This window comes from Balaenoptera musculus, chromosome 3 (assembly GCF_009873245.2).
Source record: "Balaenoptera musculus isolate JJ_BM4_2016_0621 chromosome 3, mBalMus1.pri.v3, whole genome shotgun sequence".
Lineage (NCBI taxonomy): Eukaryota > Metazoa > Chordata > Mammalia > Artiodactyla > Balaenopteridae > Balaenoptera > Balaenoptera musculus.
In genome coordinates, this window is record NC_045787.1 from 796,403 (window position 1) to 822,927 (window position 26,525).

The window sequence follows — 26,525 nt, forward strand, 5'->3', positions numbered from 1 at the left end:
ACGCCAGGCTGTAGTTTCTCTTTTTGAGTTCTTCTTTGATCCCCACCGAAACCAAAGATCCTCAAATCAGTTCCCTATTAATCACTCACCTGATGGGTTGGGCAAAGGAAGGGGAGAAGTGGAGCCGCAGGCTCCCTGGGGCACCACCTGCAGGCTCCTGGCACCTGCCCATGGCCTCCCTCCATACCCAGAGCTGCCATTTCCCCCACAGGCACCAGGAGGAAGGTGAGACTGGACAGGTCAAGGGCCTGCCCCCAGGCTCGCGGCCCCAGGAAGAGCAGGAGCCCCCGCCTTCCAGCCCAGCCGCAGAGACCCTCCCCAGGCCTGGGGCACAGTTCTGACACCGGCTGGTCATGCGAACCAGACAATTCAGGGCAGTCACCCTAATGACGTTTCACCGAAGCCCGGACGCCGCAGATCCTTCAAGGTGGAGGCCTAAGAAATGGGAAGCTTCTGGGTCTTGGAAGGCTTGCGGGGACGATGCACCTGAGTTTGGCAAACAGTGAGCGGCTGAACAAATGTTAGCCTTTCACAACGTTAAGAAGCGTGGTCAGAAATTGATTGTCTTCACGGCGTAAACAGGCCTCCGCTACCCGTCCGTCGACGACGCCGTCTCACGTTCATCCCGCTGGCTCTGGTCTGCCCGGCTCGTAACCCTCGGGACGAAGGGTGGCTCTCCTGGAAGTCCACTGCGTGAGTGCCGCAAGCTCTCTGAGACTCGCTTGTTTCTGCCAATAGAGGATTTGGGGCGGCTTTGGGAAATTTATTCTTTTCCAACAACTAGAAACTGGAGAAACCAGCGTGGAAAACAAATTTTTTTTTTTTTGTTAAAGAAGAAACAGAAGCAGTGTGAATAATATACCATGTTGAAGTGAGGAAACTTTTCCTAGAGAGAGTGGAAATCGTTCATCTTCTGAATACTCTGTGCACTATTACACGTGCAGTTAATCTGTCTCTGGAAAGCTAGGGGTGGTCTTAAGTCACTGCATCGTAAAACATGAAGATGTTCCCAGAAAACATTTCATATTGTTGGCTTATGACAAAATCCGATTCTAGAACTTCTGGAAGGCAATGGATGGGTTTCACACTTCATACCTGGACATTTCTAAACAGTGGGTTCTGGGCCAGGAGCCAAATACTGACGTGTCATTTGTCACTGAAGGTGCAAAGAGAGCCCCCCCTGCCCGCTAATTACACAGTAGCCCGACTGAGGTTTCCTACAGCGTGTGCAGTGATTGGACACCGGGGCCGCTCTTGGGGAGCTGGTGGGGGGCCTGCAGGGCTGGCAGTGGACCATCACCCCCCGTCTGCGAGGAGCCACCGCAAGGCGTGAAGAGGGAGAAGCCCGGCAAAGGGAGGAAAGAGGGTCCCAGAGAATCCAACCAGCGGGCATGACCGGAGCCCTGGCCAGTGTTTAAATAAACGATTAAGCCATTGGTTCCCGAGCAAGGCTGTCCGAGGGGCAGCGGTTGCTTCCTGTGTTCGCTGCCACTGGCCTCGGGACACCGCAGCCCCGCGGGTGCAGGAGGGCCGGCTCTGGAGGGCAGCCCAGGGAGGGGGACAGGCCACAGTGACGTGTCTGGCACCACCCCATGCCCACGGGCTGGCAAACCTGATGCACGTGCCCACCCCCGACCCAGGCACCCTCGGATCTGCAGCCAAGACGTGGGACGGCACCACCAGGACCCAAAAGGGTCTCAGCTGAGGAGGTTGGTGGCTGAAACAGATGCAGTGCAATGCAGGGACACATGCAGACTTCTGAACACAACGGGGTAAAAACAAAGCAGGCCAGCAGCGCAGCCCCGAGCCCAGTGCTGGGGGCCTGAGGACCAGATGCTGGGAGGGGAGAGAGAGAGAGAGAGAGAGGGAGAGAGGGAGGGAGAGAGAGAGAGGGGGAGAGGGAGAGAGGGAGAGAGGGAGGGAGAGGGAGAGAGAGGGAGAGAGAGGAGAGGGAGAGAGAGGGAGAGAGAGAGGGAGAAGGAGAGAGAGGGGGGAGAGAGGGAGAGGGAGGGAGCGAGGGAGAGAGAGAGAGGGAGAGAGAGAGGGAGAGGGAGAGAGAGAGAGGGAGAAGAGGGAGAGGGAGGGAGAGAGGGAGAGGGGGAGGGAGGGGGAGAGAGGGGAGGGGAAGGGAGAGAGACAGAGAGAGAGAGAAAGAAAGAGAGGGAGAGGGAGAGAGAGGAGGGGGAGGGAGAGAGGGAGAGAGGGAGGGAGAGAGAGGGAGAGAGGGAGAGGGAAGAGGGAGAGGGAAGAGGGAGAGAGAGAGGGAGGGAGGGAGAGGGAGAGAGGGAGAGGGAAGAGGGAGAGGAAAGAGAGAGAGGGAGAGAGAGGGAAAGGGAGAGCGGGAGAGAGGGAGAGGGAAGAGGGAGAGAGAGAGAGGGAGAGACGGAGAGAGAGAGGAAGAAGGCGGACAGGGAGAGAGGAGAGAGGGAGAGAGGAGGGAGGAGAGAGGGAGAGGGAGAAGAAGAGGGATGGCCTGAGGACCCGCCACGCTCTCTGGCCCCGGCCTCTGCCTCTGTGGCTGCGGCCCCCTCCGTGACCCTGACAAGGAGCCTGCGATTGACTCAGGGTCCAGCTAGTCCGGGCTGTGTCCCGGCCTCAAAGCCCCTGGTGTAGGAGGTCGCACGCCCAGGTTCCAGGGCTAGGAAGGGGCGTCCTTGAGCCATCCCTCTGCCCGCGACACTCAATGCAGCAGAGCGTGCAGCTGTCAAGGGCAGCGGCTCTGCCTCTGGGTTCCTCTCCCAGTGCCCCTGGTGACCACTAGCCTACTCTGTGCTGAACCGTGTCTTTTCAAGACAGTTACATAAATGGAACCATATCACACGTCACCTCAAGGTGGCTTTTCCACTCAGCATAATTCCTGTGTGTGTCAATCGTCTGCCGCTTTGATCCTGGAACAGCATTCCAGGCCTGGATGGGCAGCTAATGTAGCCACGCGGCCTGTTGAGGGGCATTTGGGTTTTTCCCACTTTGGAACCATAACAAATACAGCTGCCATGAATGACTGCAGACAGGGTGTTTGTTGTACATAGTGTACACAATTACATGACTTTTCGTCGCTCGGGGACAAACGCCCAGGGGTCCGGTCGCTGGGTCACGTCATGAGTATATGTCTAGTTTTCTGTTTTGCATCCCAACCAGCGCCACATGAGAGGTCCCTCGCCTGCACTTGGTGGTGTCCCTGAATTTTCCTGCAGGGGCTCTGACGGGGAGTAGACGGGATTGACGGGTCCTGAGAGGCCTGGACTCCAGCAGCGCTGGAGACACCCGGGAGGGGGCGCTGATGCGACAGCAGGACTGCACGTGGGCCAAGGTGGGTCTGGCTCAGGGAACAGAGAAGACAAATGATGGGCAGAGCACTGCCCTTCATGCTGGACACCAAGGGGGCGGGGGGGGGGAACATCGCCGAGGCAGCTTTAGGGACTGGCATTTAGGAAGTGTTTTCTGGAGAAGCAGAGGGGCAGAGGAGCCGGACCTCCTCTCGGCACCAGAGGGAGAGCCAGGGGGCCCGCTGGGAAGGGGATGGAGCAGAGGACGAGGAGGACGGTCCTGGCGGCAGGGACCATGCAGGCAGGAGGCGGCAGCCGTCCTGCCCGGAGCCACCCTGGGTGGAGGGCTGCCCTCCAGGACCTCGGCCTCCGTCCGGTCTCCCAGGTTCTCTGAGTCCAAGGATCCCGTTGTTCCAACGTGCGGGCTCAGAGCAACCGTTTTATTATCTCATGGGGTTCATGGGTCAGGAGCCTGGGCGGGTCTCCGGGAGCAGACTCATGCAGTGGGTGTTTTATGCCCCTATTTTGTGGAGGTTTGTCCTGCCTCAAGTTTATTGGAACGGTTGTTTAATTCTTAGAGGTAAAGATAAATAACATGAAGAACGGTCTTCGTTTTCGTGGAGCTTTACGATTCACACAGCGACTTCCCACACAGCAGCTCCTAGCGGCCCTGGAGGAGGTGGGCAGGTGTCATCACCCCGCCCTGCAGGTCCGCGTGGCGGCTTCCTGAAAGCCCCCAAGAATCTGGGGCAGAGCCAGGACGGTGTCCCGCTGCACACCCAGCTGGCGCTGGGGCGACACAGCGTAGCCAGGAGGAAAGGCAGCAAGTTGGGTGGGGGACCCAGGGACACCGCCCACAGGCTCACTGCCTGCCCACAGGGCGACTCTGGGGATACAATCATCTTTCCCCAGTTTCTCGGTGGACGAGGCCTTTGATCTCCCCCGGCAGCTTGGCAGCTTGGCCTCAGATCCGTCTGACCGGCTTCCACGCCTTTGTGTACTTTCTCTCACACCTTAAACCACCTTATGAAAACCAATAAAAAGTGCTTAGGACTAAAAATCCCTCCAAATGGGGCATTTAGTCCTCGCACTTTGGCAAACACAGTTCAGCTCCTGTTATACACACACCTTTGGCTTTCTGCACACTTGAAAGTTATTTGATGAAGTTTAAGGAAGCGGTAAGATAAAATTATCCACTTGGATGCTGAATGGTGGAATTTACTTACAGAATTAAGCCCTTTAATCGCTCCTGGCCCAGCCATGTCCCAGTTCCCCAGTGGGCGCGGCCCAGGGCCGGGGCGGGGGCGTCTACAAAGCCCTTCAGCGGAGGGGGTCCTCACCAGGGTCACTGAGAAGCTGTGAGCCATGGGGCCACTCTGCCCAGCCTGTCACAAGAGCGAGGGGGGAGGGGGAGGAAAGAGGCCGGGGTCCGAGCTTCACTGAGAGGAGTGAGCAGGGTCTTCCTCACAGACACACCCAGTCCCCGGTCAGGATGCAGGGCAGCTGCAGCTCGGGGGGCAGTGGGGCACAGGCAGGGGGTGGGTGGGTTCTAGCTCCTTCCAGGCCGCCAGCCACGCTCCAGGAAGCGCCAGAATGATCTCAGAAAAGCCCGAGTCAGAGCGTATCACACCCACCAGAGCCTTCCACTGCTCCTGGAATAAAACCCAGACGCATCACCCTGGCCACCAGAAGCCGACATTATCCGCCTCGGCTGACCCCGGGCTCACAGGGCCTCGGAGGGTCTCAAGGTATTTCTACCCATAGAGCCCGGGACCCGGCAGACGGGACACGAGCTCTAATGCTTCCTGGAAGGAATCACCCACACATTTGGCTTCAGGATTCCCACAGATCAGTCTTAACCAAATATGAGCTCACAACCAAAAACCTCTGGACACACAGGAGGACAAAGTACTGTGAGTGAGAACAGATGGACTCCAACAAAAGCAAAGCAGCCGGATCAGGCCTGCAGACTCTGCAGGCACCGAAGGACATTCACCCCCTGTGCCGACCCGTCCTCTATCCAAACCCAGAGGTGGGAAAGCAGGCAGAGGAGAAGACCCTTCAGACAGACCAGGAGGTTTAATAAATAAAATTAAAATCAAATAGAACGTCTGGAACCATATAGATGACTGAATAATGAACAATTCAGTAAATGAACTAAGTGCCAAAGTCGAGAAAATTAGCACCGTGGAAACACAGATCTCTCTGAAAACAACACTGCCTTCAGCACAGAGGGGCAAGGGGGTTGACAACAAGGAGGGAGAACAGAACAAATCTCAGCGGAGAAGCAACGTGTGGAAGAGGCATTTCTGAGAAAAGTGGCCGAGGTTCTCCCATTGTCGATGGGAGACTCCAACACGCTGTTGGAATCAGTGCATCACACATGGAAAGGGAGACGGCAAGGACGCCACACGTGGTAGAGAGAGCATCGCGGACTCAGACGGGAGAAGCCACGGCGGCTCTGGAAAGACTGCTGGCAGCGGGAGAAGCACCACCGTCCCCCAGGAGCATCTTTCAAGGATGAGGGTGAAGTGAAGGCCTGTGTGCGGAATAAACCTGGAAGGATCTTACCAGCAGCCGGATTTCTAGAGGATGTGCTTCAGGAAGGAGGGTCTGGTCTAAGAAACGTGGGCCAGGGAACAGAAGCACGTGTGAGAGCAGGAGGCTTCACTCGTGAGGTTCAGGGAGAAACAGCCAGGAGCCCGCGGGAGCGGCACTGAGGTGGGGTCAGAGTGAAACGTCCTGGAACGTTCTTCCCGCGAGGCCTGTCTGGCCTGGACGTGCGGTGATGCTGCTTGGGCGTCGGGGGGGCATCCCATCCTGCTCAGTCTTCTGGAAGACCATAGCACTGGTACCACTTCTTCCCTAAATGTCAGGTGGACGCACCGAGAAGCCATCTGGTTCTAAGGTTCTTTGTGGGAAAGGTTTAACTTCAAATTGAATTTTCAGAAGAGACAGGGCTATTCAGGTTTCTTCCTGTGAGAGCTTGGGTGGTTTGTGTCTCTCCAGGGATTTGTCCATTTGTCCATGTTTTTTGGCTGTATCGGCACAAAGCTGCCCCGATATTCTTTACTATTCTTTAAACATGTGTAGAATCTGGTGATGTCACCTCCCTCATAACTGATGCTGTGATTGCGTTTTCACTCTTTTCCTCCTAATTAGTCTGGCTGGAGGTTTATTCATTTTATTGATCTTCTCAAAGAACAAGATTTCGAGTTCATTAATATTCCGTATTGTCTTTTTCTAAAGATTTTTTTTGATGTGGACCATTTTTAAAGTCTTTATTGGATTTGTTACAGTATTGCTTCTGTTTTATGTTTTGATTTTTTGGCCCTGAGGCATGTGGGATCTTAGATCCCTGACCAGGGATTGAGCCCGCACACCCTGCGTTGGAAGGTGAAGTCTTAACCACTGGACCGCCAGGGAAGTCCCAGTATTGTCTTTTTCCTGTGTCACTGATTTCTGCTCTGATACGTGTTATGTTCTCCTACTTCCTTTGGGTTTAATCTGCTCTTAGTTTCCTAAGGTGGAAGCTGAGGATGTGGAAACCTTTTCCTGCTATAGGTTTTTAGTGCCCTAAACCCCTCTTATGCATGGCTTCAGCTGGGCCTCCATCTCCCCATCAAGTACCACAAATGTGGATATTTCATGTTTTCATTTTCATTCACTTCAAAATACTTTATTTCCCTTTTGGGTTCTTCTTTGATTCATGGCTTATTTCAAAGTGGTGATATTTAATTTCCAAATATTTGGAGATTTTCCCAGATCTTTGTGTTATTGATTTCTAACTTAATTCTACTGGGGCTAAAGAACATAATTTGTATGACTTGACGCATTTTAAAGGTTGTTTAGGCTGGTTTTATGGCCCAGAATATTCTTTCTTGGTAAATGCTCTGTATGCTCTTGAAAAGAATGTGTACACTTCTGAAGTTGGGTGGAGTGTCTGTAAATAGGTCACATAGAGTGAAAGTGTTCAAGTCTCCTCTGTTCTTACAGAGATTTCCTAATACTTGTTCTATCAATTACTGAGATGGCATTGAAATCTCTTATAACTGTGTACTCCACTATTTCTCCTTGCATTTCTAAACATTTTTGCTTAATATATTTTCAAGCTCTGTTATTGGGTACATAAACATTTAGGATTGTTATGTCCTTCTGATGAACTGATACCTTTATTTTTATGAAAAGACTTTATTTCTTGGTAATATTATTTCTCTAAAATATACTTTTCCTGATGTTAACATGGTGGATCTTCTCTCAGTGTTTGATTTTAACCTGTCTGTGTTCTTGGGTCCTGCTTTTTTATTTGGTCTGGTAATCTCTGCCTTTTAGTTGGGGTGTCTAAACCATTTACATTTAATGTGATTATTAATAAGTTGGGTTTAAGTATACAGTTTTGCTACTGGTTTCAACTCGTCCCAACTGTTCTCGCTCCTTTCCACATTGCCCTGCCTTCTCCTGCGCTGAGTGTTTCTGTCTTCCTTATTGGCTGTTTTGTTTCAGAGGCCACTTGTCTCTAACCCATCTCCATCCACCTGGAGTCACATCACATCTTCACACCCAGTGCAAGAACCTCCCTGCGGGCCTTTGTGCTGTCACACATTTTACTGCTACATGTTATGAACCTCACGAAACATTGTTATTATTTTAGCTTTAAGTGGTTTATTTTTTAGATCATTTAAATAAGAAAATAAGTCTGTACTTGCCCACGTGGTTGCTGTTTCCGGGGTTTCCCCTACTTTGTGCAGATCAGATTTGTACCTGCTGCCCTCACCCCTGATGGAAGGACTCCCTGTAACTTCTCACAGAGCAAATTTGCTGTGATGAATTCTTCCAGCTTTTGGATGTCTGTAAATCCCATTTTAAAATGTATTCTGAGACATACCTTCAGTGGGTAAAGAATTCTAAATCAGCAGCTTCTCTTCTAAAACACGGGTGGTGCATGCTGGCCGCTGACCTCTGGATGCAGTTCTGTCTGGCCTTGTGAGGACTCGTGGGAAGGACACACAGCCCTGACCCTGAGAGCCGCCTCCAGACGCCAGCCAGTGCCCAGCCGCCTCGGCTCCATGTTCTGCCCAGGAAGGGGCCCTTTGACGAACTTCTGGAGGCCACAGGCTGCCAGTGTAGACATCGCCGAGGAATGATCGCATCAATGAGAAAGACTGGATTCAGAGCCAGGCACAGGGGCTGAGATGCTGACGTACGCACGCGCCTCCTGCACGTGCTCACGTGCCCACTCACGGTGAGAACTGGCCCTCAGGAGCTAAGCTCACTGAACAGGACTCGGTCTTGGCACCCTCCAGACCTCACCCTTCCCTGTGCTGTCAGGGAAGACGCCTTCCTGCCCTATTTCTCCCTCTGCGCTACCCAGGGCGTTTCTCTAACAAAACCCCATCCACCTGACCCCTCAAGACTGTGATGACTTAGGCTTCAATACCAGACGCAGGCATTTTAAGAACAGTCCTGGCCTGAGAGATTCTTTAAATTTGCTCCTTTTAAGAAACATATGGACAAACCACATCACACGTTCATTTCCGGGAATGGGGTAAACGCCAGCATCTGAAACCTTACATGTTATACCAGATCAAAAAGAGTGTTACAGCCAGAGAAATTTATTTTAAAATAGAAACATACATACATTAAGCCTTAAAATAGTCAAATTTTAAACAAAAAGGAAAAAAGCCATTTGATCCCAGAGTCTGCACGGAATGGATTCAGAGACGTCTGATATCCCCTCAAGGACTGTTTACAGGCCCCGAGACGACTCCCCCGGGTGGGGGCAGGGCAGTGACGGCGCAGCCCCCGCCAGCACCGGACGCTCCCGCAGCCACGGCCACCGGACAGACGTTCACGCGGGCGGCGGCGGCAGGGCTGCCAGCTCCCGTCGGACACAGCGTGACGGAACCCGGGGACGTGAGGGACATTCGGGGTTTTGGCAACGCAGGGCCGTGACGTCAGAAGTTCCACCAAAGCCTCCGCGCGGCGGCGAGCAGCCAGGGTCGGGCTCAGTCTGCGTGGGGTTTCCGCTGGGGGTTCCCCTCGTAGGACTCCCCGAACTCGTTCACTCTGCTCTTATCCACGGGATAAAGCCTGCAACGAGACCACGCGTGCGTCACGCCAGCTGGTTTGGACAGGCGCACGCGCGTGTCCTGGGCGCTCGACGGCCAAGACCCGGACGGTCGGTTCTCCACGGGAGAGGTGCGTGCGGGTTGGCCTCGTGCCCGCCTGACGTTCTCGTGATGGTCAGGCCAGAGCTCTGCTCTCGAGGCCGATGAGAGGACGAGGACAGTGATGGCCAGGGGGAGGCAGGGCTGGGACACGTCCACAGGGGACCTGAGCCCGGGCCCCCGCCGTGCAGCACCGGGCTGAGGCAGCTCCTCCGGCGGGCTCCGCGGAACAGCAGCTGCGAGCGACCCTCCCGCCGCAGGAGAGCCGTGCGCTCGAGGGGCGATCGAATCAGACAGAAAGCAGCGCTCCAGCACCAGAGCGCCAGGCCCCATCGGCCACCCGCAAATCTCTCCCTGCAGGACCAGGCGTGGGTCTGCGGCCTGAGCGAGTCCACTGGGGCAGCAGCGCCTCAGGCCGGCACTCACCATCGCTGGTAAAGGTACACGAGAAACACCACGTCGTCCCTGAAGCAGGCCAGCCGGTGGGAGGTGGGCATGGTGATGATGAAGGCGAACACGTCGTCAATGAAGGTGTTGAAGGCCTGTGGGCGGGCGAGGCCGTGAGACAGGGCCCCAGCGCCCACCCGGACCACCCAGGCACGCGGTCTCGTCCCTGCACTCGCGCCGCCCACAGTGACCTCAGAGCCACTACACGAAGCAGGAGCCAGCTGGAATGGGGCGGGGGCTGACGCCCAGGGTACCCCCTTGCACAGACTCCAAGGCCCAGCATCCCACCTGCTCTCCACACGCGGGACCCAGGAGCACCACCCGGGAGCCTGGCTATCACGGTGCCGGCCTGCCCGAGAACGGCCAGTCGGTTCTGAAGACAGAAGGATGTTCTAACAGTTCCCCCACCCCAATGCCGCTCGCTGTAGTTCACAGCCAACAGCACCGGAGGGCCGTGTGGTCCCCGCCTGTGTGTGTGGGACAGACCATGACGCACCAAGACAGCCCTCGGCCAGCCCAGCCCTGGGAAACTGGACCCGCCGTCTGGGTGGACACGGACCCAGAACCCCAGACACTGGCCACCGGGTCAAGGGCATCTGCCTGCTCTCTGATTCGTGTTGGCAAGAAGCAGCATGGCTCTAACTCGGAGAACACCTTGTGCCGCTGTGACAAAGAAGCGTGGCCTTTCAGAGTCGCCGCAGGGCACCCTATGTCTTAAAGGAGCCCCCGACGCTGTTCCACAGAAAGGCCGCCTGATGCATGGCCCAGCCTGACGACAAGTCCCCGAGGGCCCTGTGCAGGCGAGGCGCTGACCTTGTAGGTGAAGGCCTTCCAGGGCAGGTGAGCCACCGACTTCATCTGGGGACAGGGAGACAGAGTACGTCAGGGGCGGCACGGGGACGCGGGGGGCGGCGCGGGGACGCGGGGGGGCGGCGCGGGGACGCGGGGACGCGTCTTACCTTGTAGTTCACGAAGAGCTGGGGCAACATGAAGAGGAAGCCAAAGGCATAGACTCCTGGGGAGACAGACGCGGCGTGGAGACGTGCCGTGCTCGGGCCTGCGGCCGCCCCCTGGGCTTCACGACCACTGGACGCCCCACGCCCGAGAGCCCCGTCCTGCGGTGAACCACCCGCCCCCCGCCCGCGGGGCTGAGACAGGGCCCCTGTCCACACCGGTGAACGCGGCAGCCCGCGAGCCCGGCCCTGTCGGCCTGCAGAGCGGCAGCGCGGTCAGGGCGAGCCCAGTGGGCGGGCGCTCCTCCCAGGACACAGGGCTGGGGGCTGGGGCTCTGGGGTGCCCTAAGACAGCGGGGTTCACTGCCCGCACCCAACCATCCCACGGAGAGCACACCGCCCACGGCCAGTCCCGCGGGCCCAGCAGGCAACACGGGGCCCGGAGAGGAGAGCACGGGGCAGGGCGGGGCCTGACGGGGACCCCTCACCACACCGGGCCACGCAGCGGTGGGACAAAGTGACCCGCTGCAAACACTGTCTCTGAGACGGGAGACCCAGGACTCACCGTTGACGAAGCTGCTGACCAACCAGGAGTACCAGCTGGAAGGGAGGAGCGGGTGATGGCGGAGGCCGCAGGCCCCGGCACTGGCCTCTGCTGTCCGCCGAGCCCCACACACGCCCGCACGCCCTCCGGCGCCAGCGCCAGGGCTGGGGTCTGCTCCCCACAGCCCCGGGACCCTGCGGGCTGGCCGGGGGCGACCTGCACGGGGAGCGGCTTCCCAGGAGCCCTCACCAAGGTGAGGGCAGAGACTCGGCGCCTACGGACTTTCCTTCACGACTTCCAGTGAGACGGGAAACCGCGGATGCCCGTGGACGCCTCGGCCCCTCTGGCCCCGGGCAGTGTGTTCAAGCCCGAGGCCTGCTCCCGTGAGCGTTCCCGACCCCGCAAGGACCAGAGGGGGCCGCGCAGAGCCAGCAGCGGCGGGCAGGCCCAGGACTGCGGCCCAGGGGCGTCCCAGTGCCGGCCCCACTGCTGGCCCAGCCCGTGACCCTGGGCTCCGGCTGAAGAGTAGCGGGGTGACGTCCTACCTCTTATATCTGACGTTCAGCAGAGAATAGACGGCGCCCCCGATGCAGAGAGGGTAAAGGAGATACGACAAGTATTTCATGGCCTACGGGGAACAGAACACGTCCAGTGGGACTCCACCATTAAACCTGCGGAAACTTTCTCGATGGAACTCACTAACAAAAAGGGGAAAACACCCAGGACGTTTAGGGCAGCGAACCTAGTCTGTGTGGAGGACGTGTGTCGGTGAGCATTTGTGCAAACCCCACAGAACGTCCACCATGAAGACCGGACAGTAGAGATAACAGTAACAATACCGGCCCGCGAAAAACAGCCAAACTGACAGACCAACCCAGGGCAGAGCAATGACTAAACGTCTTGGAAAGAACTCTGTAGAAATGCTCCCAGGACTCCGAGTTTAGGGCTGCCTTCCAACTAACGCAGTGCATCACCCTTAATTCTAATTTAACCTTTATCAAAAACCGGGATGCGGTCGATGCCCATTAAACCAGAAAATAAAAGCATCCCTGCTCGGGAAACGTGTATTAAATCAAAATGAAAACCACAGCTCCCCTCGGCAGGGGGAGTCCGATGGCCTAGGACGCAGAGCCTGTGGGGTCACCACGTCTCAGGGACAGAGGCTCAGCTCGCAGCGCCACAGCCGCCCACCGGGAATAAGCCATCTCCCGGTGGTACAGCACTCAGCACGGGCGCCTGCAGGGGCTGGGAAACAGAGAAGCCCCTGGGCTCCCTCCCGGGTCAGAAACCCCAGGCAGGCCGGCCGGCTCCCTGGGGGCCTTGGCTCCAGGACACAGCTTCTCCACAGGGACGGTTGCAGCCAGGACACCACCTCCAGGCAGGCATGCGTGCCCCAGACCACCGCTCACCTGAGTGTCGTACTCCTCCGTTCTCCTTTCAGATTCACTGTAAGTGCCAAACTGCAACAAAATTTAATACAACCACGTTACATCGCGGCCCTGGCAGGCATCTGGGCTCAGCTTGGCTGCCACGGCAGGAGGGACCAGGCTGCAGGCTGAGAGGCAGGAACGCTCAGCCCAGGCGTGGCAGCCCCCCCGCTTCAGAGCCGGGGGCGCAGAGGACCTGATGGCCCCAACCCGCGAGCCACACCGCGTGGGACACGAGGCGGAAGCAGGGCCGTCACCCTGCGCTTCACTCCCCGCGCTGCTTCCTGTTCCCAGTTCCATGGAGTTCTGCAGTGAAGACACTGCTCTTAAATCAAAGTGGATTCACTGGGCTGACTCAGATCAAGGGAAGCTGCACCCCGGCTGCGAGTGACCTGCCCTTGACCTGGAAACCTGAAGCGTCATAAACCCCAAGGCCCGTCACAGGAAGCAGTGAGCTGCCCGACCGTAAACCTCACACTGACGCCCGAGCCCCCGCCCGCACCTGCCCAGGAAACTCCACACCAAAGGGCAGCTCTTCGGGAAGCTAGGAACTGTGCTGTCACGTGGCGGCATCACACCCCCGCAGGAGTGGGGAGTGCCACCCCTGAGCCTGGCCGACCAGCGTCCTGTCTGGTCACGGAGGTGGAGGTGCTGCATGTGCTCGGCGCTGGGTCTACGACTGGGGACCCCGGGTGCATCAGAGCCGAGGAGGCTCGTGGGCAGAGCTGCAGAGAGGTGCGGTGAGCCGCCCACTCGCCCCGAGACGCCCCTGCGTCTCCCCGCCGCTCTGCAGGTGACGAGCTGCTCTTGGGGTCGGAAGGTCAGCAACGTGACCACGTGATGATCCCCTGCCTTCACGGAGACCTGCATCTCCTCAGGACGCAACTAGGAAACACATCAGCAGTCAACCTGCACGAGCAGACTGGCCGAAACACGAAGAAGGTGGGCTGGGAGAAGCGGGAGGAGGTGACAGATCCCCGAGAGGATGCGGCTGGGTCCCTACCTGAAACGTGGGCCTCAGGCCTCTCCAGATGACAGTCATCTTCAAGGCCTTTTTCACTTTCCACAGCTGAGAAGGTGAAAAACCCACACTTCAGGTTCCAGGACCAGGGAGAAGCCGGGACCCGCTGCTCGGATGGCGACTGACCAGGGCATCGGCCGCTCAGGCCCCTCACGCCCCAGCCCAGCCCGACCACTCAGGTACCCGCTGCCCCTCATGCCTGCCGGCGGGTATGCCCCGGGACGGCCCCCCGGTCTCCAGCCCACACCCACCCAGTCTGTCCGCCCACGTGGACCCGACCACCTCCCCGGGACCGCCGAGATGGTGCCGGTCGGGCCGTCCCCCCGCCCAGCCCACCTGCACTGACGCCCCACCCCGCCTGTCTCCAGATTCGCCGTGGCACCTTCCTCTACTCCCCGGGGGACCCCAAGCCCCACGCCCCGCTGTGGCCGGGTCTCTCCAGGACCCTCCCTAAAGTGGGACCTGCACCACGGCCGTGAGGTCGGCTCCACATGGTGACTAGTGCCCACAGGGGGGTCCCGCCAGCACTTCCTTGATGGGCGGTGCCGGCGCAGCCCCCAACCCGACAGCCGTGTGAGCCAGTGCCCACTGGCAGGGGCCCTGGAATACGACCACGGCTGAGGGTCCCGGTCAGGGTGGTGCCAGAGGCCTGCCGCCCCCTCCACTGCCCCTGCATCACACGTTCTGCTTCGCACGGCGTCCAGCGCAGCAAGGGCTGCACGGGCTTCAGCCACCGTGTCAGCACATCCCACGGACGGACGGGACAAGCTGACGCTTCTGGGCCACGAGACACGTGGAGGCGTCGGCAGCTCTGCCCGAGAAGCCGCGGCAGCCGCGCCCTCACCCGGCTGCCGGGCCGGAGGCCGCTCCTCGGGCAGTGACGCGGGTCCCGACCGCGCCGAGCGCTCGGGCCCCGGAACCCGGCACGCGCGCAGACCGGCGCCCCGGCGGGCAGCTCACCTCGATGGCAGCTCCGACGCCCGCGGGAACCAGCACCAGCAGGCTCGTCTGCTCGTCCAGCAGGAACAGGAAGATGACCACGGTGCTGAAGCAGCGCCAGAGCACTGGGGAGAAACCGGGCCGTGCTGAGGCCGGGGAACCGCCCCACCGCGCCTCGCCCACGGCCCCCGCGCGCACCAGCTCCCCAACCGCTTCTCCCGCTTTGTCCACCAGAGAGGAACCGCGGACCACAGGCGGCGACGGGAAACGCAAAATGATTACAAAAGGCTACGGACCCAACGGAAGGCAAGCTCAGCAGGTGAACGCGTGTGAGTTACACTCACAGGCACGAAAGGCACAGGAGGCGTGCTACGAAAACGGGCTCCTGACAGGGATCCTGCGCCCTAACCCCAGGCTCTCCTGCTTTCACACTGGCCCTGCGGTGCCTGCAGCTGTCCCTTACAAGCTGCACTTCTTCCTTTCAGGTTGTGCTTTAGGAGGTGCCACAGCCGTGGAAACACTCCCTGTAGGGCGTTCCCCGCCAGGAGCTCAGGCCCCAGGGCCCACAAGCCCCGCTCGTGCCACAGCCTGAAAAGGCCAGAGGAGGGGGCAGGAGGGCTCAGCGAGGGACCCTCCCCTCCAAGGAAGCCAGAGGTCAGGACAGAAGACCCCGAGACACGGACTCTGGACTCGGGGGCCAACCCAGCATCCCAGACCACCCACTTGGGTGTCACTTCCGCAGGAGGAAAAGAACCGTCTCTTGCTGGAGACCCAGTTTGGGAGCCGAGCAAGACTGTGAACCGACACAGACGGGCACTGAGAACCAGCATCCGTGTCACCTGCCCTCCATGGTCCCAGGCTAACGTGACGCTCGCCACGACTGCGGAGACAGCACCCTCCCGGGTTGCTAGCCCAGGGGATCTAAAAGCCCCTCCTGAACAAGAGCCACATTGGCCACGGGTGATCACAAACTGCAGGTTTCAAAACGAGCTTTATCACCCGCCTGTATCAGCCCGCGGTGGGACAGGTCCTGGGAACAGGGGCAAGTTCTGAGCGCACCTACCTGCTTTGGTGGACATTCCAATCATGCTCTTCTTTTTCTTCCAGAAACTGATGTCATTTTTAAATGCTAGGAAATCAAAAAGCAGCTGCAAAGAAAACAGGACAGCGATGAGCCCCTCAAGCTGTGTAGACAAGCCCGGGCTCGACCTGAGATGCTGGCCTTTCAGTAACACCCGTGTCTCCCAGCACAGCTTTGGCAAGATCTGGCTTCACTGGCGGCCAATTCCCAGGCCCTGGGAACCGGCTGCAGCTTGGCGCCCGTGCCTCGCGGCCTCACCCCCGCCCCCTGACCCCGAGCCCCCAGGCTGGCTTTCCCCAGCAGCCGCCAGCCGCTGTGTCTAACAGGGATTCTCCCTGCAGGGCTGATCCGTCACTCTCTGAACTGCCACACCATACCACCTACAAGGACAGGCTTATTTTGCAAAGTCATTCGTTGATCTCACTGGTTTTGGATTTGTTTTCAAAACAGCTTCCAAAAGCAGCAGACGAAGCCCCAGGTCCTTCAGCTGGTTGGTGCGCGAGGTGCAGACCCTCTCCTGAGCGGGGGAGGGGGGCAGGCCCCGCTGAGGGCCCAGGAGCACTCACGTGGAACGCGGCCACGAAGAAGGTCAGCGCTAAGAAATACAAGTTGGTGTCGACGAAAATCCCTTTCACTTCGTCAGCGTCCTTCTCTGAAAACCCTGCAAAGGACCGAGACCCTGCGTGAGATGGACGCCGCCAACCCCACACCAGAGCCCTGGCAAGGCTACATCTCATCAGCAGGAAGAGCGCCTCGGGCCAAACGTGGCCTTTCAAGGGGGACGATCTCACAGGAGGAATGGAAGCCGGGCTCCGGGGCTCCCGGGCTGGACTGAACCCCTGAACCCAGGGCGCCCGCCCAGCGGCCTCACCGAACTGCTGCAGCGAGTACACGGCGTCCTGCATGTGGATCCAGAAGCGCAGCCGCCCCAGTGAGATCTTGTCGTAGGACACGGTGAGGGGCAGCTCGGTGGTGGAGCGGTTGATGACCTGCGGGGAGGGCGCCGTAAGAGCCCAGCCCCACGCATGCTGCTCTGCTCAGACCCAAGGCCAAGTCTCCCCTGCCCTGCCCTCCCCTCCCATGGGGCCCCAGTCCCAGCTGTCCTCTCGCAGCACCGGCAGGGCGCCCCCCCCAGGAAGCCCTGGCACCCTGACCTCCCGCCCACCACCCGGGCCCTACGCATCTCTCGCGACCACAGCCCCGGGCGCTGGCGCCTCCTGGGCAGGAGCTGGGGGCCCGCTCGAGCGGCCGAGCCAAGCACAGGCCCGAGGGAGCCCTGGCTACTCACCATGAGGTCCCTGACCCGGTTGCTGAGCTGGTCGATGAACAGGATGGGCAGGTAGTGCACCGCCTCCCCCAGCTGGACCCTGGGGGTCAGAGCCGTTTCAAGGTCACGGCGAGCTCCCGTGCCCCCAGGACTGAAGGCAGCCCCAATTCGCGGGGTTGCCTCACAGAACTCATCCCCCCGCATCTTCAGTGGCTTCTGGTCACAACAGTCCCAGGACACGCCTGCCCAGGGCAGCAGGGGCGCCATGAGCTACGTTCTTCCCCTGCACAGCTGGCACCAGGAGGAGGTGGACACCAGGCGCACAGTGGGACACCACTCAGGACGCGAGGGGAAGCAAGGGGCCGCGTGTGCGCCGACACGGGGCAGCCCGCGACGTGCTGAGAAGCGAATAGCCATCCACCCTCCACGCCTGGCCTTCACCCCGTGACCCTTCCGTGCCTTTCACACCCTCAACCGTGTGAATGTATCACGTGTTCAGAAATTAGACTTTAGTTTTACAAAAGGGAAACCCTCATGACACCACCACAGGACCCACTGAAAACTGAAGAAGGAAACAATTCTCATCAGAGCCATTTCTAGGTGCTATGTGACGACCCAGTGACAGGCTGTGATCTCACAGGGGGGCTCCCTGAAGTGTAGAGACACGGGATCATCTAAGTCAGTCAATTTTAACAGTCATGCTTACGATAGCAAGTGATGGGGACAGAACAACCTAACAATCAATTTTTAAGCAAAGGTAATCGAGTCAGAGCTAACAGGACGCAGACAGGACAGAACCTCCTGTGCAGGGTGGAGAGTGACAGGGTCTCGTCAAGGCTCTCCATTTTCCCTTCCAGCTTTCGCCAAGAGCAAAGGGCAAGATGACTGCCTGCCGTGTCATCGTTTCCCTTCCATGTCCTGGCGGCAGCCGTGATCAGCAAGGCCCCCAGGGAGGAGGGACAGGCTGGGGTGCTCCAGGAAGCACCGCAGGCCCCTCGTCACAGAGAGGGCTCAGGAACGCGGGTGCGGCCCATCTGCTTTAGGATTCTGGCCGGCCACGATCCCTCCACCCCCCACCCACCAGGTCACCCCTCTGCTGTCCGCTCACGGAGTGAACGAGCGATGCGCAAAGCCGGGCAAGTGAACGTGAACTATGGTGGCCTTCCCACCGTCTGGGCCTCAGCTCAGCGGCCAGACCAGCGGCACTTACATCTTCATGTACCGATGCACGTCTGCGGGCAGGGAGGCCCCGTCAAAGACGAAGTCATCCACCATCACGTTCAGGGTCAGCCTTGGTCTCCAGTGAGACACGGGTTCGTCCAGGGCACTTGTTGGCCTCTTCTCAGCCTCGATCTGCTGCTACACGTAAGGGCTGACTTAGCGGGAAAAGACCAAGGCTGGGGCGGGAGGGGCCGGGGGGGTCTGAGGCGGCAGGGCGCTGGCACCTTCATCTGGGAACAGCCCACGAGCCGAGAGCACAGCCGGAAGCAGGGCCAGCGGGGCACGGGAGGACCCACGCTGCCAGCTCCCCGACTCACACACCCGCACTTCCTTCTCGCAACAGACGCCAAAGCGGTGCTGTTTCGCACCATGGGGTCCTGGATCTCACTGCCTCCTGTTTCAGGCCCTCGTCCGGAGCAGGGATCCCGAGAAGGACAAGCCTCCGGCACATCTGCAGGAGGTGCTGGAGCTGAGAGCCCCGCCCTCTGCAAGGAGGCTGAAGGGAGGTGCTTCTAAACCAGCGCCACCCAGCTGTCTGGAAAGGGGCATGTCCACGTCTAGGGAACAAGCCTAAAGCTACAGAACTCAGAAACAAACTCTGCCCGGCTGGGAAATCTTGATTTCAGATCTAACTGAGAAGCTCTGTGAACCGCGTCATTCTATTAATATTTATGTCCTCCCTAAAGCTACAATTTAGCCCTAATATTTACACTAAAGACAGTCTTCCAAGGAGTAGCGATAGCTAACGTTTATTCAGCACCTGTAAGTTCCAGAGACTCCTTCCACCCTTCACACCACCGCCTGGCACCCCAGAAAGGCCCATGAGGCAGTGTCGTGCGGTCCCCAGGGAAACAGAACTGAGGGGTCTTTCCAAGGACACACACGAGACAGCTGCAGACACATCCCGGAAAGCTGCCGCCCCCGGCGTGGATGACTTCCCTTGCGTTCAACGCGGACCCGAATACCAGGACCCCTCCGTCCCACCCTCCACTGCGGTAATGACCGCGTATGCCATCTCCAGCCTTCCGCTGTACGTACAGCTTTCTATGGGTGTACAAGATACGATTTGCACACACACCTTTTTCATAATTTTGAGTTATATCCTTAGAATAAATATTCAAGCGTTGTCCTGTCCTACACACAGTGCAGTGTCTCCCAACTCTAAGTTCTGACTGCAGCTGAGCTCTGCGGAAGGGGCTGCCCTGGACCCACTGGGGTGCCCACACGCTCCCTGGGGGCTGAGAGGTCCTGTGGCCTGAGAAGGAATCTGGGTAAAGAAAGTCACTGAACAGGCTTCCCTGGCAATCCAGTGGTTAAGACTCCACGCTTCCACTACAAGGGGCACGGGTTCGACCCCTGGTTGGGGAACTAAGATCCTGCATGCTGCACGGCACAGTCAGAAAAAATAAAAAACAAAAATCACTGAACTACTTAAACTGCATGTCACTAATTTGACATAAATTTATTTGCAAACCCATGAGAAGTTACTGAGCTGAAAACGTATGTGCCAATAACATCTGATCGCTTCACTTCCCAGCAGTCAGTCTAGCGCCAGATGCAAACTGTACGTGCACACGTGTGTGTGTGAACTACAAGGGGGTCAGCAGGTTTCCTTCAGCCGGCACCACTCACCTGTGTGGCAGATTCCCCAGTGAGCAGGTTGACCTCTTCCGGTTTGGGGACCATGTAGGTGGTCAGCGGGCTCACCAGGTGCACCTGCTTCCCGTCGTGCCAGGGCAGGACGCTGGCGTGATGGACAAAGATGTAGGCATACAGCGTCCCGTTGTTCCTGGTTTTCTTTGGAACAGAAACATTGACTGTCCTGCAACAAAACAAATGATGATTTCAACCATGTACACGTTATGTTGTGTGCGCACACAGAGTAGAGACTATGCAAATATTTCTATAAAAAATGTTGTTTCAAACCAAAGCCAACTAGTTTTAGCTAAGAAATACTAAAAACGAAACCCAGCTACCTGGACGTTAGTGAAGTCCTGAGTGCGCACATTTATGGAACACACCCTGAAAGCACGGCAGCTGCCCAAATGCTGAAAGGCCTGCATTCCGGGCGCTGAGGTCACAGGCTAAGGGGGCCAACACCAAACGTGTGTGCCCCGCCCCCTGCCCCACCCCCGTAGCAGCTCTCCGAGGGGACATGGGCGGGCGGCTAGAGGATGTGTATCCTGCAAGACACCACGCACCCCGGTGCTCACTCTGACGCCTCCCAGACAACCAAGAACTTGTGACAAACACATCACCTTTAAAATTAAACTTGCTAGAATTTAAGAAACTAAAACCATAGCTTAAATACATCTTCAAAAAGTCACTCTACAGACGTCAACGTTTATACTGCTTGCTCTGTTGTAAAGTTACATTTCACTTAATTATGATTTTCTGCTAAATTCTTCTCTCCGTCCCCCTCCCTTTTCCCTTCTAGATGACATAACTGAACCACTTCTGCCAGGAAAACACAAGTTGTTTTCTGTGGGGAACTGCGTGTGTAAGCTCTGTTCCCCACGTAGTCCCCACCATAATCCCTACTCCTCTGGAAGCTCCCCAGGGCCGCACCGTATCCCACGGCTGTCAGATGCTGGGTAAGCTACTACCTAAAGGACAAACTCGGCATCTGCTACTTTCAAGTAAAACAAAGTTTGCTTGTGTGCGTGTCACACGCGCCTGCAATGAAACGCTCTACCGTGCACGAGACGGCTGGTGATGCTTCTCCGTGGTACCCTCCTCACGCGCAGAACGCTGACCTGTCAACAATCTCAACGTCAACGACGCTTGCCTGTCACCCTGTCCACAACCATACCTTTCAAACTTGGACTCCACGTCAAAATCCTCCACGTTCAAGACCAGGTCCACGTTGTTCTCGGCACCCAGGTTGGACCGTGTGGTGGTGTACACGCTGAGCTGGAAAAGACGTCAAGAAAGTCAGCTGGGCAAGGCCCCTGGCAGAAAGCACACAGAGACCTGACCAGCCACACAGGGAAAGGTGCATCTTAACTCCCCAAGGGACACAACTCCGCTCGGTGACACGAGGCTCTGGGACGCGCCTGCTGCAAAGGAACAACCTGCTAAAGTGTGTGGCTGGCTGATGAATGGGGCAGGGGTACAGGGACTCTGGACGCCTTGTGATGGGGTGAAGAGGGGCACGGGGGCCAGCGTGCGGGGTCAGGAGCTTTAGGATTCGAGGGCGGGGAGGAGAAGACTCAGCCCAGCCCCGGTCAGGTTCAGGTGCGAAGGGCCCGGCCCCGCCCAGCCCGAGGTCAGAGATCAGGTGCGAAGCCCCGCGCTCACCTGCAGCTTGGGCCTCCGCGCCAGGTACGGCTGGATGCAGTTGCCGTCGCCGGCGCACGGGCGGGTGTAGACGATGCCATACATGACCCAGCAGGTGTGCACCACGTACACCACGAACACGCCCACGACCAGGCTGGTGAAGGAGCTGCGGCCGCTCCACATGGCGCCGCCGCCGCCGCCGCCCGGTCCGGCCCGCCTCACAGCCGCGGGCCCCGCCGCCCGCCCGTCCGGCGCCCTGCCGGACGCTCCGGCCGCCGCCCCTCACGCGAGAGCCGCCGCGCGCCGCCGCCACCGCCGGGAAAAAAACGCGCCGCGCGCCGCGGGCCGCCAGCCTCCCCGCATGCTCCCGCCGCCGCCGCCGCCGCCGCCGCCGCCGCCGCCGACCTGTCGCTCCGGGATTCGCCGGTGCGCTGCTTCCGGGCCCGCGCCGCCCGCCGGAAGTGGGTGCGCCGCGCGGCCCCCTGGGAAGCGTAGCCCCCCGCCGCCGCGCACGCGCGCACGCCTGCGTGAGTGGCGCGGCGCTGACGTCACCCGCCTGCGCCGTCCTCCCGGCGTACCCCGCGGGGTCCGGGCGCAGGGAATTCGGCGGGTCCGAGGGCACCTATGGGGCGGGGGCGTCGGGAGGGCGGGGGCGCAGGGCTCCCCAGCGCCGCCCCCACCGGAGAAGCTGGAGGGACCCTCACCCCCGGGTCAAACGGCGAGGCGGCGTGTGAACGCGGAGGAGCCGGGCTGGAGACGCGGAGGGGGTGTGCGCTGTTCTCAGCCTTTCTGAGTCTGGCGTTATGTCAACGTGAAAAATGGAAGAGAAAAGAAATAGGCTCACAAAAGTCAGCGACCCTTTCGTGTTGATTTCCGTCATCTTTAAATATGAACCCCCAGAGGGGCGCCTTTGAAAAAAAAAACAGCATTTCTAAATGAAAGGCCGAGGCCCTTGTCAACGAAAGTAATCGATAAACAATCTATAATAAAAATAGAAAAGAGTTTTATTTGAGCCAAACTGAGGACTAGCCCAGAAGCCCGCTTACCAGGTTTCCCTGAGAAACTGCTCCGGATAAGCATGATTTTCAGTACAGTTTTATATCTTGTCAGAACAAAGAACATTAAACAAGTCAGAGATAACATTTCTTCAAGGTTTTAATAAAAAGAACAAATCAGCACGTACACAGCGAATCAGTATGGCCTTGGCGCCTAGGAAGGGCTTCTTATCATCAAAGGAGGACCAGCATTGGCGTCCCAGGAAGAGCGCCATTTAATCTTTTTTTTTTTTAACGTGGACATTCTTGACTTCTGGTCAATGTGTCCTTTTTTTCTAATAATTAGAGCAGATGTACAATGTATGTTTGATAGGCCACAAACAGGCTCTTTTAGTTAGCGTCAAATTCAAGTTAATTCATGTATAAGCCAGAACGACTTCCCTATATCTCAATATGTGAACAGTTGTTTTTTTTTTTTTTTAAATCACCCTCCAGTGCCTCCTAGGAGCGGAGGCTGCTGAGGGCTGGACCGGATCCTCAGTAGCTCCCGTTAGGGCCAGCTGCCCGCCCGCTAGAGGGAGAGCTCAGCTGGGGCTCCAGGGAGTGAGGGAACTCATTCCCCTTGTCCAGGCTTGATGGTGCTCATGTTTTCCTGTTGAAAGCTGCCCAGTTGGCCCCTGGAAGGGCACGTGCTCTTTCTGTTTGCATTAAAGAGTCCGTGGAATCAGGACCTTTGCTTCATTGGAGCCTCCCATGCCCAGTGGCCGGCTCTCTGTGATGGAGAATGCGCCATCCTCATTCGCGTTCGCATCCACTTCTCTCCTCATTTCCTTCTGTCTCACAATCAAAAACATTGCTAAGCATTTATAGAAACAGTAGATGCTGTTAAAGACACAATAAATTGCTCAGGGCTTCAGAGAAGGGGGTGGAGGCTCACTGAGTAGATGGGAGAGTGATTTGCTGCTGCAGAGACGGTGGAGGGATGGAGGCCTCCCAGGAGCAAGGCATCAGGGGCAGAGTGCAGCGGTGGCTCTGGGTCACCCCCCTGGGATATGGGTCAGAGACTTAGGGGCATCGGAGACTTTTCCCTGCCTCTTACACCCTCATGTACTCACCCTCCCCTGTAGCATCTTCTTGTGGCCATGTTGGCTTCAGCCATTGGAATAGCGTGTAGCTGGACCCCTGTCTCCACCTTCCCCTCCAGCCTGCTCCCTGTTCAGCACACCTGCCCTCCTGTTGGAAACCCTTTGCTGACTCCTGTTACCCTGAGTATAAAATCCATCCTCCTTAGCAGGCTTACCAGCCCTTTGCCCTCAGCTGTCATGCGCTGTGCTCCTGCCACACTTGGGGAACACCTACGGGGCTGGGCGGCTCCACACCCTGCAGCTTTGCCCTCGGCTCTCTACTCTGTGCAGCGGAGGAAGGCATGCTATAGACCTGTCAGTCTGCAGGGAACAAAGGCCAGCTCCAGTTGTGTGAGCCTACGAGGGGATGGGTGGGGTACCCAGGGCAGGGCATCTCACGGCATCCAGAGGCCAGGATACAGCCGGGCTTCGGGGGGGGGCTCTGGGGTGCAGCTTCAGATCCCTCTCCCAGTCTCGCAGACTGAGTTTTGATCCAGTTTGAACTCTGTTCCAGTTGCAGCTAGTTATTGTTCTGCAGGGAGGAGAGCCGTCCCGCAGAGCTGGGTGTCCCGCTGTTTGTGCGTCCAGGAACTATGAAAAGGCCTTGGTGTGTGGGAGCTTGGGGCCCACACAGCTTCCAGACTCCAGGTCACGCCCTGTGTCGGATGCCCAGCCCTCCTGGTGAGGATGTGGCTCCCACGGGGTTCTCTTTTCCACCCACGAAAAATACTCAGTGTTGGAAAGTTGCTCATAACAGCTCTCCTGTTTCTGAGCGGCACTCCTGGTGCTGGTTTGTAGGTGATATCTGGAGAACTTACTGTTGAGGGTGGGTATTTGGTTGGGGTCCCTCGAATGCTAATCACTTTCCTCCAGAGTGAGGCTTGTTCTCAGGGCCCCTCAAATGTCAGCCCCCGGGCGCTGTGTGAGATCAGAACTCCAGTGCTCACACACACACCACACAGGCCGTCACAGCGGTGCTCTGCACTGTTTCCTCACGGGGTGGGGTCACCTGGAGAAAGAGGGGAAGCTGCTGCTGTGCCCAGGGCCGCTGGGAGCCCCCCCCCACCCCGCCCAAGGGCCTTTCTTTACTTCATTCATGGTAATTCCCAAGTCGAGCAGACTCCTGGTATGATCCCAAGTTTTTATCTTATTTTTTGGCCCCAAGAACTACTCACCACGTCCCCGAGGATGAATAACTGTGGAAAGCCCTGGATGGAGGCCACAGACCCAGGTTCCCGGGATAAGGGAGGGGGCTGCCATCAGGGGGAGAAACCTCCTCCGTAACCCCTCACTTCCAGGTACGCCATCAAGTCCATTGTTATTTTTGCTTTAAACAGTCAACTATATTTTAAGTAAATTTAAAATGAGCAAAGATACATTTTGTTTCTGTACATACACCTGCGCTCTTGGCTCTTGTGTACGTATCCTGGCTTCTAGCTGGTGTTTATTCCTTTAGCCTCAGTAACTTCCGTTAGCATTTCTTGTTCTGCCAATCTGCTGGTGGTAAATTCTCTCAACTATTGCTTGTATGAGACTCTTTTTAATTTGCCTTCACTTTTTTGAAAGATTTTCACTAAGTGTATAATTCTAGGTTGATGGGCATTTTTTCTTCCAGCATGTTAAAGAATATTGTTTTATTATCTTCCAGTTTGCATTGTTTCTGATGAGAAGTTAGCGGTTATAGCTATATTATCTTTGTTTCACTTTATGTAGGCTGTCTGTTTTCTCTGGGTGCTTTTAGAATTTTTATAAAAAGTCACTGGTTTTCGGCAGTTTGCTGTAGTGGTTTCCCTTGTTTGTCCTGTGTGAGGCCTGTTGAACTTATTCAGTTTGTGAGTTTCATCAAACTTTAAAATGTTGCAGCCAGGATTTCTTCAAATACTTTTTGTCTGCCTCTTCTTTGGGGTATGTATGTTGACGTGTATATTAGACAGCTTGCTCTCCCAATGTCAGTGAGGCTGTTTACTTTTTCAGCTTTTATCTCCTCTCCTTGCTTAGGTTTGAGTACTTTCTAAAGCTATGTATTCAAGCTCCCTGGTATATTTTTGCAGTTTCCAAACTGCTATTAAGCTTATCCTGTGAATTTTTCATTTTAGATGTTATATTTTTCATCTGTAGAAGTTCCACTGAGTTTTAAAAAAAATTTATTTATTTTATTTATTTATTTTTGGCTGCGTTGGGTCTTTGTTGCTGTGTGCGGGTTTTCTCTAGTTGCAGTGAGTGGGCTTCTCATTGCGGTGGCTTCTCTTGCTGTGGAGCATGGGCTCTAGGAGTGCGGGCTTCAGTAGTTGTGGCACACAGGCTTCAGTAGTTGTGGCTCACGAGCTCTAGAGCTGAGGCTCAGTAGTTGTGGTGCACGGGCTTAGTTGCTCCGTGGCATGTGGGATCTTCCTGGACCAGGGATCGAACCCATGTCCCCTGCATTGGCAGGCAGACTCTCAACCACTGCGCCACCAGGGAAGCCCCTCCCCTGAGTTTTTTATTCTTTTTTTTCCCTGCATCTGGAGTAAACGCCCTATAGTAAATAGTGGTATTCCTTGTATCTCTTTACAGCCACATATGTCTCTGTTTTGTGGATGTACCACAGTTTATTCAATGGTCTCCATGTTGATAGACAACTGGGTTGTTTCCAGCCTTTAGTTATTAAAACTAGGGCTGTAATGCATACCCTTGAATAAACAATTTCTCATAGTGTTTGACGGTGTGTCTGAGATAGGTTCTAAGAGGCGGAGGTGTAGATTCAGATGGTAAGTGCAGGTGTTCTCACCAGGTGCAGCCACATTCCTTCCCCGGC

The 26,525-nt window shown here is 57.0% G+C and overlaps 1 protein-coding gene across 2 annotated transcripts; it reads right to left on the reverse strand.

The window, feature by feature from the left end:
- Positions 1-8,862: 8,862 nt before the first annotated feature.
- Positions 8,863-22,032, reverse strand: CLPTM1L (CLPTM1 like). Of its 2 annotated transcripts, none has more exons than XM_036848084.1 (17): positions 21,634-22,032; positions 21,146-21,246; positions 19,966-20,155; positions 18,323-18,468; positions 17,134-17,212; positions 16,717-16,834; positions 16,412-16,506; positions 15,828-15,912; positions 14,786-14,889; positions 13,808-13,873; positions 12,787-12,837; positions 11,923-12,005; positions 11,399-11,433; positions 10,840-10,895; positions 10,694-10,738; positions 9,860-9,975; positions 8,863-9,356 (listed from the first exon to the last, which is right to left on the reverse strand). In XM_036848084.1, the coding sequence occupies exons 1-17, from the start codon at positions 21,793-21,795 to the stop codon at positions 9,272-9,274; spliced, it is 1,617 nt and encodes a 538-aa protein (XP_036703979.1). In that variant the 5' UTR covers positions 21,796-22,032; the 3' UTR covers positions 8,863-9,271. The 2 variants fall into 2 exon arrangements, with proteins under 2 accessions (XP_036703979.1, XP_036703978.1); XM_036848083.1 differs by having other exon boundaries at positions 18,323-18,471; positions 21,634-21,917.
- Positions 22,033-26,525: the final 4,493 nt, after the last annotated feature.